General features: G+C 38.7%; 1 protein-coding gene across 1 annotated transcript; it reads left to right on the top strand.

Moving 5' to 3' along the window:
• Nucleotides 1-165: 165 nt before the first annotated feature.
• On the top strand, nt 166-15,437 carry LOC143706747 (uncharacterized). Its single transcript, XM_077199003.1, has 9 exons — nt 166-269; nt 1,885-2,052; nt 2,254-2,626; nt 8,898-9,993; nt 11,155-11,158; nt 11,210-11,290; nt 11,777-11,944; nt 12,130-12,460; nt 14,035-15,437. Exons 2-9 carry the CDS (start codon nt 1,885-1,887, stop codon nt 14,952-14,954), a joined length of 3,141 nt encoding a protein of 1,046 aa, XP_077055118.1. The 5' UTR covers nt 166-269; the 3' UTR covers nt 14,955-15,437.
• Nucleotides 15,438-17,180: the final 1,743 nt, after the last annotated feature.

Below are 17,180 nucleotides of genomic sequence, written 5' to 3' on the forward strand. Positions count from 1 at the left end.
CAAAAAATAACGGTCATTTCCATTTACCGTCTGACTGACTAACATTTGTTTATCAATCGTCTTTATTTAATAATCACGTTACGATAGTGAATTAGTCTCTTGTCAACGCCATTGTTGTACAATGGTATTTTGATTGAGAAATGGTTTGGTGAAGCCTCTACTCTTATACTCCATCGCTCGAACTGTAGGAGGCGCTGTGACGTTATTTAGTCTACCGGTTCGGTAAAACCACTGAAGAAAGAAAGACAACTGGAGCTCTCACTCAGACGGTGAGTGTTTTATCTGTTTTACATTGTTTATGTGTTTTAGCACTCTGTGCTTGTTGTTGCTTTTTTCTAGTGATTTTATGATCTTAAATAAAGTTTTTCCTCGCACCCTCGTTTAATAAAAAATAACCATGATTTTACTATAGTAACCATAACAAATGCCCTGTTGTTTTACCACAGTAGCCATGATATTTGTAGTAAACAGTTAGGGGCGGTTTCCCGGACAAAGATTAAGCCTAGTCCTAGACTAAAATGGCCCTTTAAACCAGATTAACAGAAATCTGCTTTCTCTGTCATGGCTTTAAATAGTCTTAGATTTAGTTTTGTCCAGAGTTTAATAAGTTAATTTCCCGGAGGAAGACTAGAGTTACTCCAGGACTAAATTGAGGCTTAAATTAAACCTACCAGGAGGCAGATTTAACTTCAGATTAACTTTGTGTTTCAAAGAAAACACCTGCATTACTTGGATACACACACACACACGCATATATTAATATATAATTTAAACATTTAATTTTGTTTTAACGCCATTGTATCGAGTTTCTGGTTCAAAATGTTTTCATTTTGAAATATGTTTCAATCTAGTAACCCAGTCATACAAGGACATTCACTTCCAATCATGCTTTGCACAGGGCTGAAATGTACATTTTAAAATAAAGTGATATTTTATGAATTGTTTTTTAGCAAGATGAGAAAACGGAGAGACTTGTTAATGTTTAATGTTGTATTATTATGTTGGTATTCAAAAGTTTCTGCTATGTTAGTATTTTCGGGGGTTACCATTGTGGTGAAGTGTTGAGCCTGTGCTCGGACCGAGGACCTGCTGCCCAGCATTTTGTTTGTATCAATAATAAAGCAATGGTAGTATTCTAGTTGAAACTAGTATTGTTTCTAGACTGCCAACACCACATGTATAAAGAAATGTTATAGTAAGTTTGTTATGTAAATCACAGGAATAAACAAGCAGCATTAATTATTGTGTTATTTGAATAGTTCATGTTAAATGAAAACCATTCGTTGTCAATGAACACCATGGATACTAGTTGTACATCGTTGATATATATATATATATATATATATATATATATATATATATATATATATATATCATTAGAAACAGATTTCCCATTTCTTTTCTTTTGTTCCATAGCAGGTGTGTATAGATTATTTAGCTTGCTTAAAAATAATTTTCTCTTGTTAGTAAATGTTTTTTGATTGCAGTCTTTTTCTGATGCCATTGTTTTCCTTGGAATTGCTTCTCAGTTCCATGCAATTCTAAGATTTTCTGGAATTTAAACCCTGTCCGGGAAACCGCCCCTTAGTGTACTAATACAATGCTTAATTTTCAGTGCTAAATACTTTAAAAGGGTTCACTAGTTTGGAAAAAGGAGTAGAAATCGGACAATATTATGTTTAATCTTTGATTATATGCATGCAATTATCATATATTGTAACATTTCATAATATTCCTGCTCTGTGCTTGCTTAATATTAAACTAGCCTAAACAAAGCTCCTAAACACATTTACATCTGAAATAAAGTTGTCTGAATAGGCTATAAAACGATTAATAATAAGATGTTATTTTCTTAAATTCGGCTTATAATGTGTTTGTCTTCAGATGTTGACCATGAGAGCGCAGATGGATGTGATCTGCTGTAAATCAGTAGGAACGGATCTGTCCATGCTGGATATTGAGGATTTCATCACTGAAATCTGTCAGCTGAAGAAAGAGGTGGCGTCACTGGAGGCAAAGCTGAGAGAAAGAGGAGACAAACCCAACAGAGAGGTTTGAGCAGCTCATCATTTCATCCTTCAGCTCAATCAATCCAAAGTTGTGTTAGCTTCTCACTTCTTATGCACATCTCAAATGAAGTTAACAGCAAAATTTGCTAGCAAATCACCAATGTAACCACTAGAACTGCTGAGTAATGAGGCAAATATCAACAGGTTGTTGTTTATTTGTGTTGATCTATCATGTGTTTGTCAGGATCTGGAGAAGGTTTCAGTGTGTGTGACTGATGGGACAGAAGCTCAGGATTCAGTCTGGAGATCCAGAGACACACAGGACTCAGAGCTCAGCCTCACTTTACTGTGTTATACTGACGCTCAGGATCATGGATCCGCTGATCAAACCTCTGACTGTAACGCTGGAGAACAGCAGATGAAGATGTGCTTTGTCAAACTGGAGGACTGCAGGAACCTGATAGAGAGACGAGGAGAAGAAACCACAGCAGAGGAACAACAACAGAGCCATGAGGAGGAGGAGGAGGAGGAGGAAGATGAAGGAAATGATGTTGAGGATGAAGAAAATGAGGATGAGAATAATGGAAGTGATGACAATGATGATTTTATTCCTTCAGGTATGCATCTTCCATTTATTATCTTTTGTTATGGCAAATCATAGTAAGACTTTGGAACCTTATTGTAATGTGTTTCTGATTTGTTATGTCTCTTGAGTTCAGTGTTGGACATAGGGCTAGTGATCGACCGATATTGATTTTTTATAACCGATACCGATACAGATTATTTGCATGTGTATGTGCCCGATAACCGATATGCAGAACCGATATTTATTTACTGTTATACTTCTGTTTTTGGCACAATTATTACAACACAAATGAACTGAACTGAACAAACCATTTTATTTATAACAATCACTCCCTCCTTGCATACAAAAAAAAACCTTGATATTTATACACAAATAAATAGAGGGGTCTGAGTCCAAAAAATAAAGTGCACTTTGTTTAAAAATAAAAGCTTTGATGAGGTAAAAAATAAAGCACAAAAACTATTCTAACATATTTGGATATGTTTATTTGTTTTCATAAATGGTAAACTAATCAAATTACAATAAAAACATTTATATAATTACATTATATAATTTATATCTAAATTATACATATCATTTATAAGCATCAGCAGCAACAATGTTAACAATAGGCAAAATAAATGTTAAAAGTCTAATGTTTTCATATGGAAAAAATAATTGACAGGGGAGTCATATCACCTTTGCAGAAATGTAATTCATTTTAAACAGTTTTAGAAGGTTTATGTGCTGTTTAATAGGTTTAAACTAAGAGCGAGGAATAATTCACTGGGTAATATTAATTCACTGCATAATATTAGCTGGAATAGCCTACAACATCAGGAAAGTAACAAACAAAACAGCATATACATCATTGCATTTTCCAACTAGTATGTTATTAATTATTATTAATATTTTTGTCGGTCTAGATCATGAAATACTTTATGACAAAGTGCTGTTTATCTATGCATTTACACATAACTATAACATTAGGCTATACGTTACTCAACCGCGATCGCGCTTGCAGATAATAAATAATTAATTTCCACAAAGCGGTATATTTAGATGTCTATTAGCGAAATAATTGCTATGTAGTAAATGATAATATAATCTAGGGTGTTTAAACAAGATAATCTTGTCAAAAGTTTCATTCAGTGGCCGTGCTCGAGCATTCCTCATCATCAACCCAGTGAATGCTCAGCAATATGAACGAACTTTTTTTTCGAGACTAATGGTGAGCAAATACAACAGATAGAGAATTAAATTCAGCGCTTTTATTTTCAACATGCACTCATTCATGTCTGTTTTATTTAATTAGTGTAAAGTTACGTCTTTATTGGGGAAGGACGTGACGGATTACGCTACGTGGCTCAATGAGTTCGTCTCAATTTTTTAGAAACAAGCTGCATAAATAAACTATATCAGGAATTTATGTCTCAAATCTCATTTCTGCATGTCTGTTATGTTAAATAAAGTTGAATAATTAAAGCAAAGCAAGTAGAACATATACTTTACCTGTGCACAGAGTTGTTATTGACTGATCTCCTCAGACGCGGGCTGCAATGGCGGAATTCTCAAAACGGCCACAAGATGGCGCCGTTTATCGGAAAATCCGATATTACAAAACCGATTCCCGATTATGGGAAAATGCTTAAATATCGGGAAAAATATCGGTAAACCGATACATCGGTCGATCACTACATAGGGCTGGGCGATATATCGCATCACATTGTTATGCGCATCTCGTCAGTAAAGCCGGTTCCTTGATTAGTAGTAAATCGCCTTCACCTGCTTTCAGATGGAGCGGCATTTACTACAAAGAGCCATAGTTAACTGACAAGCTGAGCCATATCGCATTAATATCACGGACGTATCGCCAGCGATAATTAATGCGATATGGCTCAGCTTGACAGTTAACTACGGCTCTTTGTACACAGAAAAAACTCCAGTGTTAAATTAACACTCCTGCGAGTGTATAAGAGTCCACACTCAAGAGTGTTGAAGTTAATGAGATAATTAAGTGATTAATTTAGTGATGATTGAGCATTATTGAACACACCTAAAGCAGAATCACTGAAGGAGAAAATCTCAAATTGTAAGCCACCATTATGGGGATCATTGTTTACTTGAGGCCCTGTTTACACGAGAACGATTCTGGGTGAAAATGTAAAAAATATTTTATCGGATGTGCCTTTCTTTTACACGGCGACGGCGTTTTGGAGGCTTAAAAACGATAAAAAGTGAAACCACCCTCCAGAGTGGAAATTAGAGTTGAGCCGGATACTCGGCTGAAACGAGTATCCGGTACGGATAAAGCACTTTTGCCGAGTACGAGTATAATACGAGTAATACGAGTCAATATCTGTGCTCGGATTGAATAAAAATCCTCATTGGGTAGCTGACTGTGTCTGCGTTCTGTGATAGACTAGTCACAACGCCCCTCCCCTACACGCATACAGATTTGATTTATTGTGCTGCTGTGTCCCGCTCTGCTCACTCACACACAGAACACTCTCTCCCTCTGTCTCTCCCTCAGTCACTCAGGTTCGCGGGTCTTTTTTCCGTTAACGTTTAGGGTTTCTTCAGCTTCAGGTTTGTTTTTTACTTCGGTTTGTAGTACACTTACTTATTAACCAGTAGAGTTCTGGTAAACGTGGGGTTTGTTCAGACGTGGTGCTTGGTAGAATGCGACTCGCGTTGCGTCTCTGCCAGTCGGAGTTTTTTTTTTTTTTTTAAACCGTTTGTTTTACTTCATGCACTGAGTGTCTGACACTTTTTGCTGGATTTCGTTAAAAAAAATAAAGGAAGTGGTGGTATAAAACTATATTACAAATGAATTAGCTAGCAACACACACACACACTCTCTCTCTCTCTCTCTGCCGGTCATCTGAGTTTTTTTTTTAAACCGTCTGCTGGCTCTAACCAGTTTTTTTTTACTTCACGCACTGAGTGACACTTTCTTGCTGTATTTTATAAATAAAATAAAGGTAGTTGTGTTATAAATAATATTACAAATTAAGCTGCTACACTCACAAAAACACAAACACCCCCCCCCCCCCCCCTCTCATGATCAGTGATACAGAATAATGAGTAAATAGTTTTCTAATCAGCAATAAATAACAATTTCTGAACAACCCATATAAATTGCATGCTTAAAATACCATACCGGTTAAAGCCCCGCCCATTTCAAGACAACCTGACCCACTTCCGGGTTAAATCCCGCCCACTTCCGGGTTAGGCCCCGCCCAGTCCGAGTACAGATACAGATACAGATAATTCATATGGTTAACAGATACAGATACAGATAATGCTGTACTCGCTCATCCCTAGTGGAAATCTTAAAAACGATCCACCGTCGCGTTCCCATCTAAAACGTAAAAACGCAAATCTGCTCACTGTGGCTCTCGTTGCGTACGTGTTTACCTCACAGGCATGCGCCATTACAGGAAAATAACCCCAATATGTCGGATTATTTCCATACGTCGGACCTTCAAGTTGCCATAGCAGCTCTGATAAACGTACAAGAGTCTTTTCAGCAGTTGTACAAAATATTATCAGATATTTTGTTGTTGTGTCGCAGTGCTTCACATTGCCCCCTTGCCGCCTGGAGTGCATACTACATCGAATTTCACACACTTTTGCATCATCATATGCACGGGATTTCCCCCCGATAACGCTCATCTAAACGCAGAATAAAAAGTAATAACGTAACGCCACTTTTGCGTTTTCTCTTCAGATCGTTTCCGTGTAAACATAGCCTTAGTTGGGCTCTTGACCCTTATATTATTAACTTCAGATTTTGTTTGGCTGCTTTATCTGAGTTATAACTGCCAGATGAACAAAGAAAAGAAGTGATCTGATGGTGTTGGTTATATTTTGACAATCATCATTTGAACTTTGTTTTTGATTTATGTTGTTTGTTACAGCATAACTGTGATTTTGCATAAATATCCAGAATCTTAGCTAAATATAAAGGATTTCTTAAAAGTTGTTTTCTAAAAAAAAAAAATCTTTCTTTTAGGCACACACAGACTTCAAGATTCAGTCTATGCATCTCAACAATGGTGACAAGCAGAATATTCAATTAGGAAAAGTAAATTACATCGAAAATTCAGATCATAATTTATTCATATCGCAATGCATGATTAATGAGTTGTGATTGGTGGCAGCCACTGCAACATGCATTATTATTGTCACCATTGTTGAGATTCACAGGCTGATTATTGATGTCTGTGTTTCTAAATAAATCTATTTGAAAGTTTTTTGATCAGAACAATGTTTATTAAATATTTTGGATTATAAGAAACATACCTATACTCATATATGCTCTAAAATCACAAAGTTATTGCCAATAAGATTCATTTTCAGATCACAGCATGATTATGCCAGAATATAACCAACACTATCAGATCATACTTTTCTTTGTTCATTTGACTGTTATAATTAAATAACAGCAGACAAACAAATTTAAAGTGAATGTATGAAGGTTAAGAGCCCAACTAAAGCAAACACTGATCACCATAACGGTTGCTTACAATTTGTGTTTTCTCCTTCAGTGATTCTGCTTGTTAACATCAGGTGTCTTCAATAATGCTCAAACATCACTCAATTAATCACTTAATTATCTCATTAACTTTAACACTCTTGAGTGTTAATTTAACACTGGAGTTTGTGCTGTAGAGTAAATGCCGCTCCATCTGAAAGCAGGTGAAGGCGATTTACTACTAACCAAGGAACCAGCTTTACTGACGAGATGCACATAACAATATCGTGCGATATATCGCCTAGCCCTAGTTGGACATATCAGTTGTCCTTTCATTAAAGGGACATTGTGTAGAAGTTTCTCCCATCTAGCGATGAGCAAATTGTGCTCTCCAGCGCCTCGCTTTTTCAAATGCGTGTTGCATCTACGGTAGCTGTTATGTACCAAAAAGCTATGACAGGATGTCTTCTAATAGCACTTCGTCGAGTTTTCCTTCGGGTGAACAGGTTTGTTATTTCAAACAAACTGCAACTTGACACAACGAAGAAACGAATGTTACAGTATGGATTACTGACCGACTTGCCGGGCCAGTGAAGCGCCTCTCACTGCTCTGCTCCTCTGTTTCTGCTGCTTTCAGTCACGTGACGCTGGCTCTGAACGAAAACGCCTTGTGGAAACGCGTTGGCCTAGTACTTGTTGTCCCTCTCTGCTATTAAAGTTTTTCAAGATGGCGGAACAACATGGAAGCCTCCGTGGACCTACCCGTCACATGTATATGAAGATAATAAATTCTTTATTTACGAGGATAAGTCAGATAATTGGCAGAGGTATTTGTACACCATTGAAGACATATTTATGAATAAAAATATTGATTTTAGATAATAAAATACCTAAAAAGCTGCACATTGTCCCTTTAAAGTGAATCGGTTCAAATGGGTCATTAGTTCGCGAATCGGACGTGTTATTAACGAACCACGACACACATTGTGTGATTATCCCGGCAGTTTAGGACATCGCACAAGATTTGTGTCAACACAGAAAACGTTTCATCACTGGATGGATTTTATTTTTGTTTATTGAAAGTGTGGTTTATGTCTTCTGAATGTGTGGAACGCTTTTCAGGGAAGATAAGGCAACGTTATTTTAGCACAATTCACAACCAGCTGTAGTTCAGGAAAAAAAAACTTCGGTCTTCCGACCTTTTACCATCGTGTACTCTCAAAGATACTCGGGTCAACTCAATTCATTAATATGCGCGAGGGAGGGAGAGATAGCAAGACAGTTTGAAGACGATGAGAGTGTGCGCGCTCGCAACCGGGGCTTTCACTCTCTCTGCTCGTTCTCTGTTAAACAAGCGCAGCAGTCAGTCATCTACATCACTCACTCAGGCTTTGGCGGGACAATAATACGCTTTAGTAAGGCTGATAGAAAACAGCGCGCAAGTTCCAGTCTTCTTGCGCTTGATGTTTAAACCGACAGGAATTTAATGCAAATTGATAAACTCTCACTCTATGATGGTTAAACTTTGCAATTAATCAGCGAATCACAAGCATTACGGGCCGGGGAGCTGCTGGGCTGTAGCCTACTGATCATGAATCACAGATCAACTACGATCCCTATACTTGACATCGCACATCCTGTGATGTGACTATCGTGGATGCGCACATCGCGATATTGATGCTAAACTAATACATCGTGCAGCCCTAATTTGTATACTCTTTATTAACATGACTAACCATTAATAAAGCATTTAATAATGGATTTTTGAATTAACATTAACTAACTAATGGAACCTTATTGTATAGTCCTACTGACTTTTTAATACTTTTTTTTTTCTTTACAGATGTGAATGGCGGTTCTTCTACTGATGAAGAAACAACCTCAACATCAAAAGATCAGCTGAAGGTCAAGAGTTTCTCCTGTGTAACCTGTGGGAAAACATTGAGCTCACAGGGACATTTAGCGAGACATGAGAGAAAACACACAGAACAGAAAGACTTCACCTGCAAGAGATGCAACATCAGCTTTCCTACCTTAGAAGAGAAGAGACTTCATTCAAAAGATCACAGCGTGAAGAAGGAGTTTCATTGTGAACAGTGCGGGAAGAATTTTTTCACCTCTCCATCTAGTATTAGAGCTCATATGAAGACACACAGCAAAAAGACTTTCCACTGCAGTGAGTGCGACAAGTATTTCAGCACCAAACAACAACTTTCAAGTCATAATAGAATCCACACGGGCGATAAGCTTTTTCACTGTATTGAGTGCAACAAGTATTTCACCACCAAAGGGAATCTTGATGCTCACAAGCGAATCCACACCGGTGAAAGGCCGTACAAGTGTCCTCACTGTGAGAAGAGTTACAACCATGGATCCCATTTAAAGAAGCATGTGCGCGTTCACACCAACGAGAGGCCGTACCAGTGCAGCGAATGTGGGAAAACCTTCACAAACTCAAGCTGTCTAAAGTCACACCAGAAAATACACTCTGAGGGGAAACCATATCAGTGTTCACACTGCGATAAACGATTCCGTCACAAATTTTATTTTATTTGCCATGAGAGGACTCACACCGGAGAGAAACCGTACCTGTGCTCCTACTGCGGGAAGAGCTTCTTTAGTCCGGCTAATTTTGGACTTCATCTTAGAGTTCACACTGGAGAAAGGCCGTATCACTGTAGCGTCTGTGGGAAGAGTTTCGGTAAACATGGTACCTTCAAAAATCACCAGCGGATTCATACAGGAGAAAGACCGTTCAAGTGTTCTCAGTGTGACAAGACGTTTGCTCGATCAGACGTCCTGAAGACTCATGAGCGAGTTCATACAGGAGAGAAGCCTTACCGCTGCTCCATCTGCGACGAGAGATTCGCTTATTTAGGTAGTTTTCAGACCCACCAGAAGAAACACACTAAAGAACAAACTGCTCCTGAATCATCCTAGTGTCTTTTCATCAGTAAATCTGGATAAAGGACTCATTGAGCTCATCCTGAAACTGCACATTTCTTGTGAAATCGGATGAAGTAACCTGTTGATGGCTACGATGGTTGATGATGGCGTCATTTTAATCTAATGGAATATAACAATTTTGTTTTTCAATGAATATATTAACATTACAAACCCTCTGAAACTGCAGCATAAGATCCAGCAGTATTATAACAATTGGTTGGTATTTAATTACACTAACAGAATGAGGAGGACTAATTCTTTTAGCAGTTATTTAACACTTACTGAAAATCATGATGGAATGAGATGAGCCTTATTTCCCTCAGACACTTTGTTACACACAACTGAAATGATCCAGACATGGATATACAATAATACACTACAGATACAGTAACATGTTCAAAGGTCACACAGTCAGTTTTTGAAATGCCTCATTTACAAATCAACTTAAAGTAGCGCCTTAATAGTGTCTGTATGAACAGGTAAAGGAAGTCAAGCCTGTATTTACTTACTAGTAACCATAGCGACAGTGACCAAAGTAAACAGCATACAACAAAGCAGTGTAATGCAATAAAATATCCAAGTTTATTGTGTCACCTCTCTCCGTTTGTCTCAGGGAGTGTGTGCATTTATTCTTGTCTGCGTTCTGCTGAAGGGAGTGCAGTAAAAACAGCAAAATACTGTTAAGTATTATTTCAATTTAAAATCTGTTTTCTATTGAATCTATATTAAAATGTTGTTGTTTTTTTCAGTGAGTCTAATCTGCATTTTGATGGGCTGTTACCCTAATCTTCTTCAGTGTCATATGTTCCTACTATGCCAATGTGCTGTTCAAGAAAGCTTTATTATTAATGCTGTTGAAAATGCTTAATTAAGTGTGGTAACTGTCATACATGTTTCAGGGTTCTCAGATCATCAGAAAGAGTGAACAGCATTTATTTCAAACAGAAAGATTCTGGAACATGTAACGTCATTTACAGCGCGCCTCTGATATGTGCGCGCGCTTTCTCATGTCTTCCACAGAAAGCCGCGAACTCGCGTAATTCAAAAAATAACGGTCATTTCCATTTACCGTCTGGCTGACTAACATTTGTTTATCAATCGTCTTAATTTAATAATCACGTTACGATAGTGAATTAGTCTCTTGTCAACGGCAGTGAAGTACAATGGTATTTTGAATGAGAAACTTTTACTCCTTCGCTCGAACTGTAGGAGGCGCAGTTACGTTATTTAGTCTACCGGTTCGGTAAAACCACTGAAGAAAGAAAAACAACTGGAGCTCTCACTCAGACGGTGAGTGTTTTACATTGTTTATGTGTTTTAGCACTCTGTGCTTGTTGTTGCTTTTTTCTAGTGATTTTATGATCTTAAATAAAGTTTTTCCTCGCACCCTCGTTTAATAAAAAATAACCATTGTTTTACTATAGTAACCATAACAAATGCCCTGTTGTTTTACTACAGGTACCATGATATTTGTAGTAAACAGTTAGTGTACTCTAATACAATGCTTAATTTTCAGTGAAATACTTTAAAAGGGTTCACAAGTTTGGAAAAAGGAGAAGAAATCGGACAATATTATGTTTAATCTTTGATTATATGCATGCAATTATCATATATTGTAACATTTCATAATATTCCTGCTCTGTGCTTGCTCAATATTAAACTAAACAAAGCTCCTAAACACATTTACATCTGAAATAATGTTGTCTGAATAGGCTAAGACGATTAATAATAAGATGTTATTTTCTTATATTCGGCTTAAGATGTGTTTGTCTTCAGATGTTGACCATGAGAGCGCAGATGGATGTGATCTGCTGTAAATCAGTAGGAACGGATCTGTCCATGCTGGATATTGAGGATTTCATCACTGAAATCTGTCAGCTGAAGAAAGAGGTGGCGTCACTGAAGGCAAAGCTGAGAAAAAGAGGAGACAAACCTAACAGAGAGGTTTGAGCAGCTCATCATTTCATCCTTCAGCTCAATCAAACCAAAGTTTTGTTAGCTTCTCACTTCTTATGCACATCTCAAGTTAAGCCAGCAGCAAAATATGCAAACAAATCACCAATATAACCACTAGAGATAACTGCTGAGTAATGAGGCTAATATCAACATTATTATGATGTGTTTGTCAGGATCTGGAGAAGGTTTCAGTGTGTGTGACTGATGGGACAGAAGCTCAGGATTCAGTCTGGAGATCCAGAGACACACAGGACTCAGAGCTCAGCCTCACTTTACTGTGTTATACTGACGCTCAGGATCATGGATCCGCTGATCAAACCTCTGACTGTAATGCTGGAGAACAGCAGATGAAGATGTGCTCCGTCAAACTGGAGGACTGCAGGAACCTGATAGAGAGACGAGAAGAAGAAACCACAGCAGAGGAACAACAACAGCGCTTTAAGGAGGAGGAGGATGAAGATCAGAATGATGATGTTTATGATGATGATGACTTTGCTCCGCCAGGTATGTTTCTTCCCTTTATGATCAGATGTGCTGAATTAACAGAATTATTACTATTATTAAATTGTAAAAAATATTAAATATGTGCATACCTAAATTCATGCAGCATTTATAGCTAATTCTGCCAATTTGACACTGAGAACTCGTTATCCTGCTTTCAGAGGTGAGTGCCTGCTGTTGGGAATACAGTTGTGTAAGTCAGTTCAGGGAGGTAATAATTACCTCCGTCTTCAACACTATGAAGTTTTGAAGTTGGTAAACATGAAATTGTATGTCTTGGACAGATCACACAGAAGTTGTACACATCAAGAGACTTTTACGCTTTTAACTTCTCCTGGGTATATACAATTGGAGTGTCGATCAGGTAATTATATATCTCTGGCCACATGGATGCTTGGCCATTTCGTTTCATCGTTTAACCATTGACAAGGTGCTATGGCAATCGGATCTGTAAGACGTATCTCACTCACTAACGTCAATTTCATTGAATATCAGTGCTTATCGCTGGGTGACAAGCTGTTGTAATATGCGGAGAACATTTTATAAAATCAAATATAAACTCTATTTTTAAATCAAATTATTTTTTATATCGTATCCGTGTAATTCTCTAGCTGTTATAAGGCTATCTCTTCCGAGTCTTCTGCAACCTCGATATCCCGCATGTTTACAAACCTATAATTAGTCTATTGTTGCTGTATACTTGCACAACGTTCTTCAATTAATAATTTATTAGATGTACACAAGTCTGTTTTGTAAATCAACTTTACATTTTCAACATGATGCGGAAGAAAGCGAACTATGATTGGTTGCGTTACATGTCAGTCAAACGTCCTCTTCGGCGGTCCTTGGCTGATATTCTTTATTCATAAATACATGTAAGTGAATGTGTTTTGTCATTTAGAAACCTTTATAATGATCATGATTCATGTTAGTTGATCTATAAAGCACGACGGGCACCACCATATGAACCGCAGTTCAGAGAATTGTATTTGTCAGATTTACAACACGTCAATTCATCCACTTCTCCTGAAATACATGAAAGTGTCCGGTGAAGTAGGAGAATTGAGTAATAGTTACCTACAAAATGTGTATCTAACGTCAAAATGTGTATCTAACGTCATCAATTTGTAAAGGATTGTTATCGCCGCGTCCATAGACTGTGTGTGTTTTACAAACTATAAATGTATTGTTTTGCTACTTGTGTATTTAAATTTCTGAAACCTAAAATAAACCTTATGTGGTTGAAAACACTGCGTAGTTGTGATATATGACAGCGCTGTGCACGTCTGTCTCTTTCTCAGCTCCAGCCAACTCGCGAAGTTGATGATCACGCGATCTGAACGTTCTAATGGTTCAGCGGTGTGAATGATCGTACGCGTCAAAGGGTTAACTAGCGTTAAGTTTCTTACATTCATTTTGGAGAATCAGAGGGCAAGTATTTTGCAGTTTTGCAGCCTTTGCAGTTTGATAACCGCACTAAGACAGACATCACAATTTAAATTTTATTTTGACTAATCGTTCAGTTCTAGAAGTTACAGAAAAAGTTCAATATTTCATGCCCATTATGTTCCTTTCAGATGACAACGCTGGTTCATCTTCTGATGGAGAAACTGCCTCTGCATCCAAAGAGCTACAGACAAAAAAGGGATTCTCCTGTGGAAAAACATTCAGAAAACAGGAAAATGTAGCGATACGTGAGAGAAAACACACAGAACAGAACCCCTTTACCTGTAAGACATGCAACATTCACTTTTCTACCTCAAAAGAGAAGAGACTTCATTCCAAAGAGCACAGCGTGAAGAAGGAGTTTCGCTGTGAACAGTGCGGGAAGGATTTTTTCACCACTCCTTATAATATGAGAGCTCATATAAAGATGCACACTGGTGAAAAGCCTTACAAGTGTCCTCACTGTGAGAAGACGTTCAACCAGAGATCCCATCTAAAAAGCCATCTACTCACACACACCAATGAGAGGCCGTTTCAGTGCAGTGAATGTGGGAGTACCTTTAAAGACTCAAAATGTCTGAAGGCACACCAAAAAATACACTCTGATAACAGACCATATCAGTGTTCACACTGTGAGAAACGTTTCCGTCAGACGACTCACCGGAAAGCGCATGAGAGGATTCACACCGGAGAGAAACCGTACCTGTGCTCCTTCTGCGGGAAGAGCTTTGCTAGTCCATATTATTTCAAAGTTCACATGAGAGTTCACACTGGAGAAAGACCTTATCACTGTAGCGATTGTGGGAAGAGTTTTTATAATGCAAGTGACTTAAAAATACACAGGAGGACTCATACAGGAGAAAAACCTTTTAAATGCTCACATTGTAACAAGACTTTTGCTCGATCAAGTGCCATGAAGGTCCATGAGCGAATACATACAGGAGAGAAACCTTACCGCTGCTCCATCTGTGGCGAGAGTTTCGCTTTTAAATGGGGTTTTCAGACTCACCAGAAGAAACACGTTGCTCACGGTGCTCAAGATTCATCATAGCTTCATCATGTCATCGTTTTTAGGTTGTGTAAAAAAAAACACCTTGCAGTGTTACGGGACGTTATATTATGGTTGTAAAAAACCTAAAACTAGAATGTGTCTAGAACAGGGATGCCCAAACTGTCCTGCAGAGTTTATCTCCAACCATAATTAAACACACCTGAACCAGCTAATCAAGAGCTGAGTCTGAAATCTGCATATACCCTAAAATAGGGCAATATTTGAAGACACAGCCATTTGTGGTGGCGTCCAAAACCATAGTCGATGTTATCAAGGGCATTCATTCATTTCCCACAATGCACTGCAATGACAAGTGTACAACTAATATACACTCAGTGGCTATAGAATACCCATAATGCACTGTGAGGGTCGCGCTGAATAAAGTCCTGCATCTATCCAGAAGATGGCGCCCACAGCTCAATCATCCATCCATCCATTTTCCAAACCGCTGGTCGTATGTGGCGACAACGTAATATCATACAGGTATAAGTTCCTTTTTAAATGATTATTAAATAGTTTAATTAAGGTTTATACATCGTTTCCATGACAGAGTAGTATCTCACTAGTGGAGCTGCCAGTCTGCTCCGTTTCAAATGATTATTAAACTGCTTAAACTATGCAAAAGCGGAAGCCCTTCTAGTGCACTCAGTGTCTGAATTCACCCAATCGATTTCATTCACTCCTTCAAGTGAATGTCTCTGGCTACTCAACGTAACCGTAGTTCCCTGAGAGGAGGGAACGAGACATTACGTATGGAGAAAACCATTTTCCTCAAAATGCTGAAGCCTGATTGAATCAATCTTGCTTGCAAATAGCCAATGGGGTTCGAGTATTTGCCTGATTGGCTGTGTCAGCTACTATATAGGCGACGTCGGGCGCCAAAATACCTAGACCGCTAGATCGTTTTGGCAGGAGATGTGGCATCTTCACCTTCAGCATCTTCGCCTGCTTCTAAGCCTCGTGAACTTTTTGGAAAAAGGCCTCAACCGCGACACCGAATAGACCTTGCGGGCTTACCGGAGCATCAAGGAGCTGCTGCTTCTCCGCATCTCGGTGAGTGTAAGCCACAGGTGGCGATGCAGGACTACGAGGCTTCTCATACTGCGGCCGATTCCCTAGGCGACCTTCTTAGAAGTGGCCAGGGCCAGGCAGCTTCTGGAGGGACTCTGGGTTCGGGCCTTCCTCGTCCAGGGACCTCAGAAGTCACGTCTAGAAGAGGGCGTTCGACAATCCCACTGCTCGTGTGTATCTGGGAAATCGACCGGCCCACCACACATGCGGCAAAGAGACATCCTTGGTCATGATAATCCGCATACGCAAGAGGGGATCGCAATCCGCGTTGTCCACTCTAGTCCCGTATGTGAAACCAGGCTCCAGGTGAAGAATAAAGATGCTGAGGTATTTTGGCACCCGACGTCGCCTACGACGCAGCCAATCAGGCGAATACTCGAACGCCATTGGCTATTTGCAAGCAAAAAAGTGTTTCAATCAGGCTTCAGACTTTCAAGGAAAAAGGGATTTCCCCATACGTAATGTCGAGAAACTGACTCGATAAGGGAACTACATTCACTATATAGGAGTGGTGGTAACTATTAACTATATTAGTGGACTATAGGGAATAGTGAATGAGGCTATAGGGGGTGATTTTGAACACAGCAAAGGCCCATAGACTCAATGGAAACTTCCAGGCAAGTGTGTTGGAGCTGAACTGTGCAGGACGTTGGCCCTCCAGGAGCAGGATTGGACGCCCCTGTTCTCGAACATTATTAACTGTGTAGAAATGAATCCTCTGGATGAAAATCAACATTTCTTTGTGACAAATTTAAATTCTCTTGGTTGATCCAGAAATCGATATGACGTTATAAACTACAGGTACAGTAACATGTTCTAAGGTCACACTGTCAGTTTTTAGGATTGACAAATGGATCTCAATCTTAAAACGTCTCGTTCACAAAGCAACTTACATTTAACAGCCTTTGGAAGGCCTTTTTAAGATATGCTGACAGAACATGATCTTCCGTTACATTTTTCTTAAGTGTTTCTACTGATTGATGTTTTATTAACAAGGTTCGGGAGGAACACGTTCTAATGATCAAACAATAAAGCCATTCCAGCCAGCTGTCAGCAATCAGTAATCAACAGGTCCACTCAAACAGCAAGAGTAAAGCCTATAAATATACACAGTCGACTCACCCATATTCCTCGACAGTTTTCAGCATCCCTCCA

Source organism: Siphateles boraxobius, unplaced genomic scaffold, assembly GCF_051911475.1.
Source record: "Siphateles boraxobius isolate OS27281-9 unplaced genomic scaffold, OSU_SipBor_1 111, whole genome shotgun sequence".
Lineage (NCBI taxonomy): Eukaryota > Metazoa > Chordata > Actinopteri > Cypriniformes > Leuciscidae > Siphateles > Siphateles boraxobius.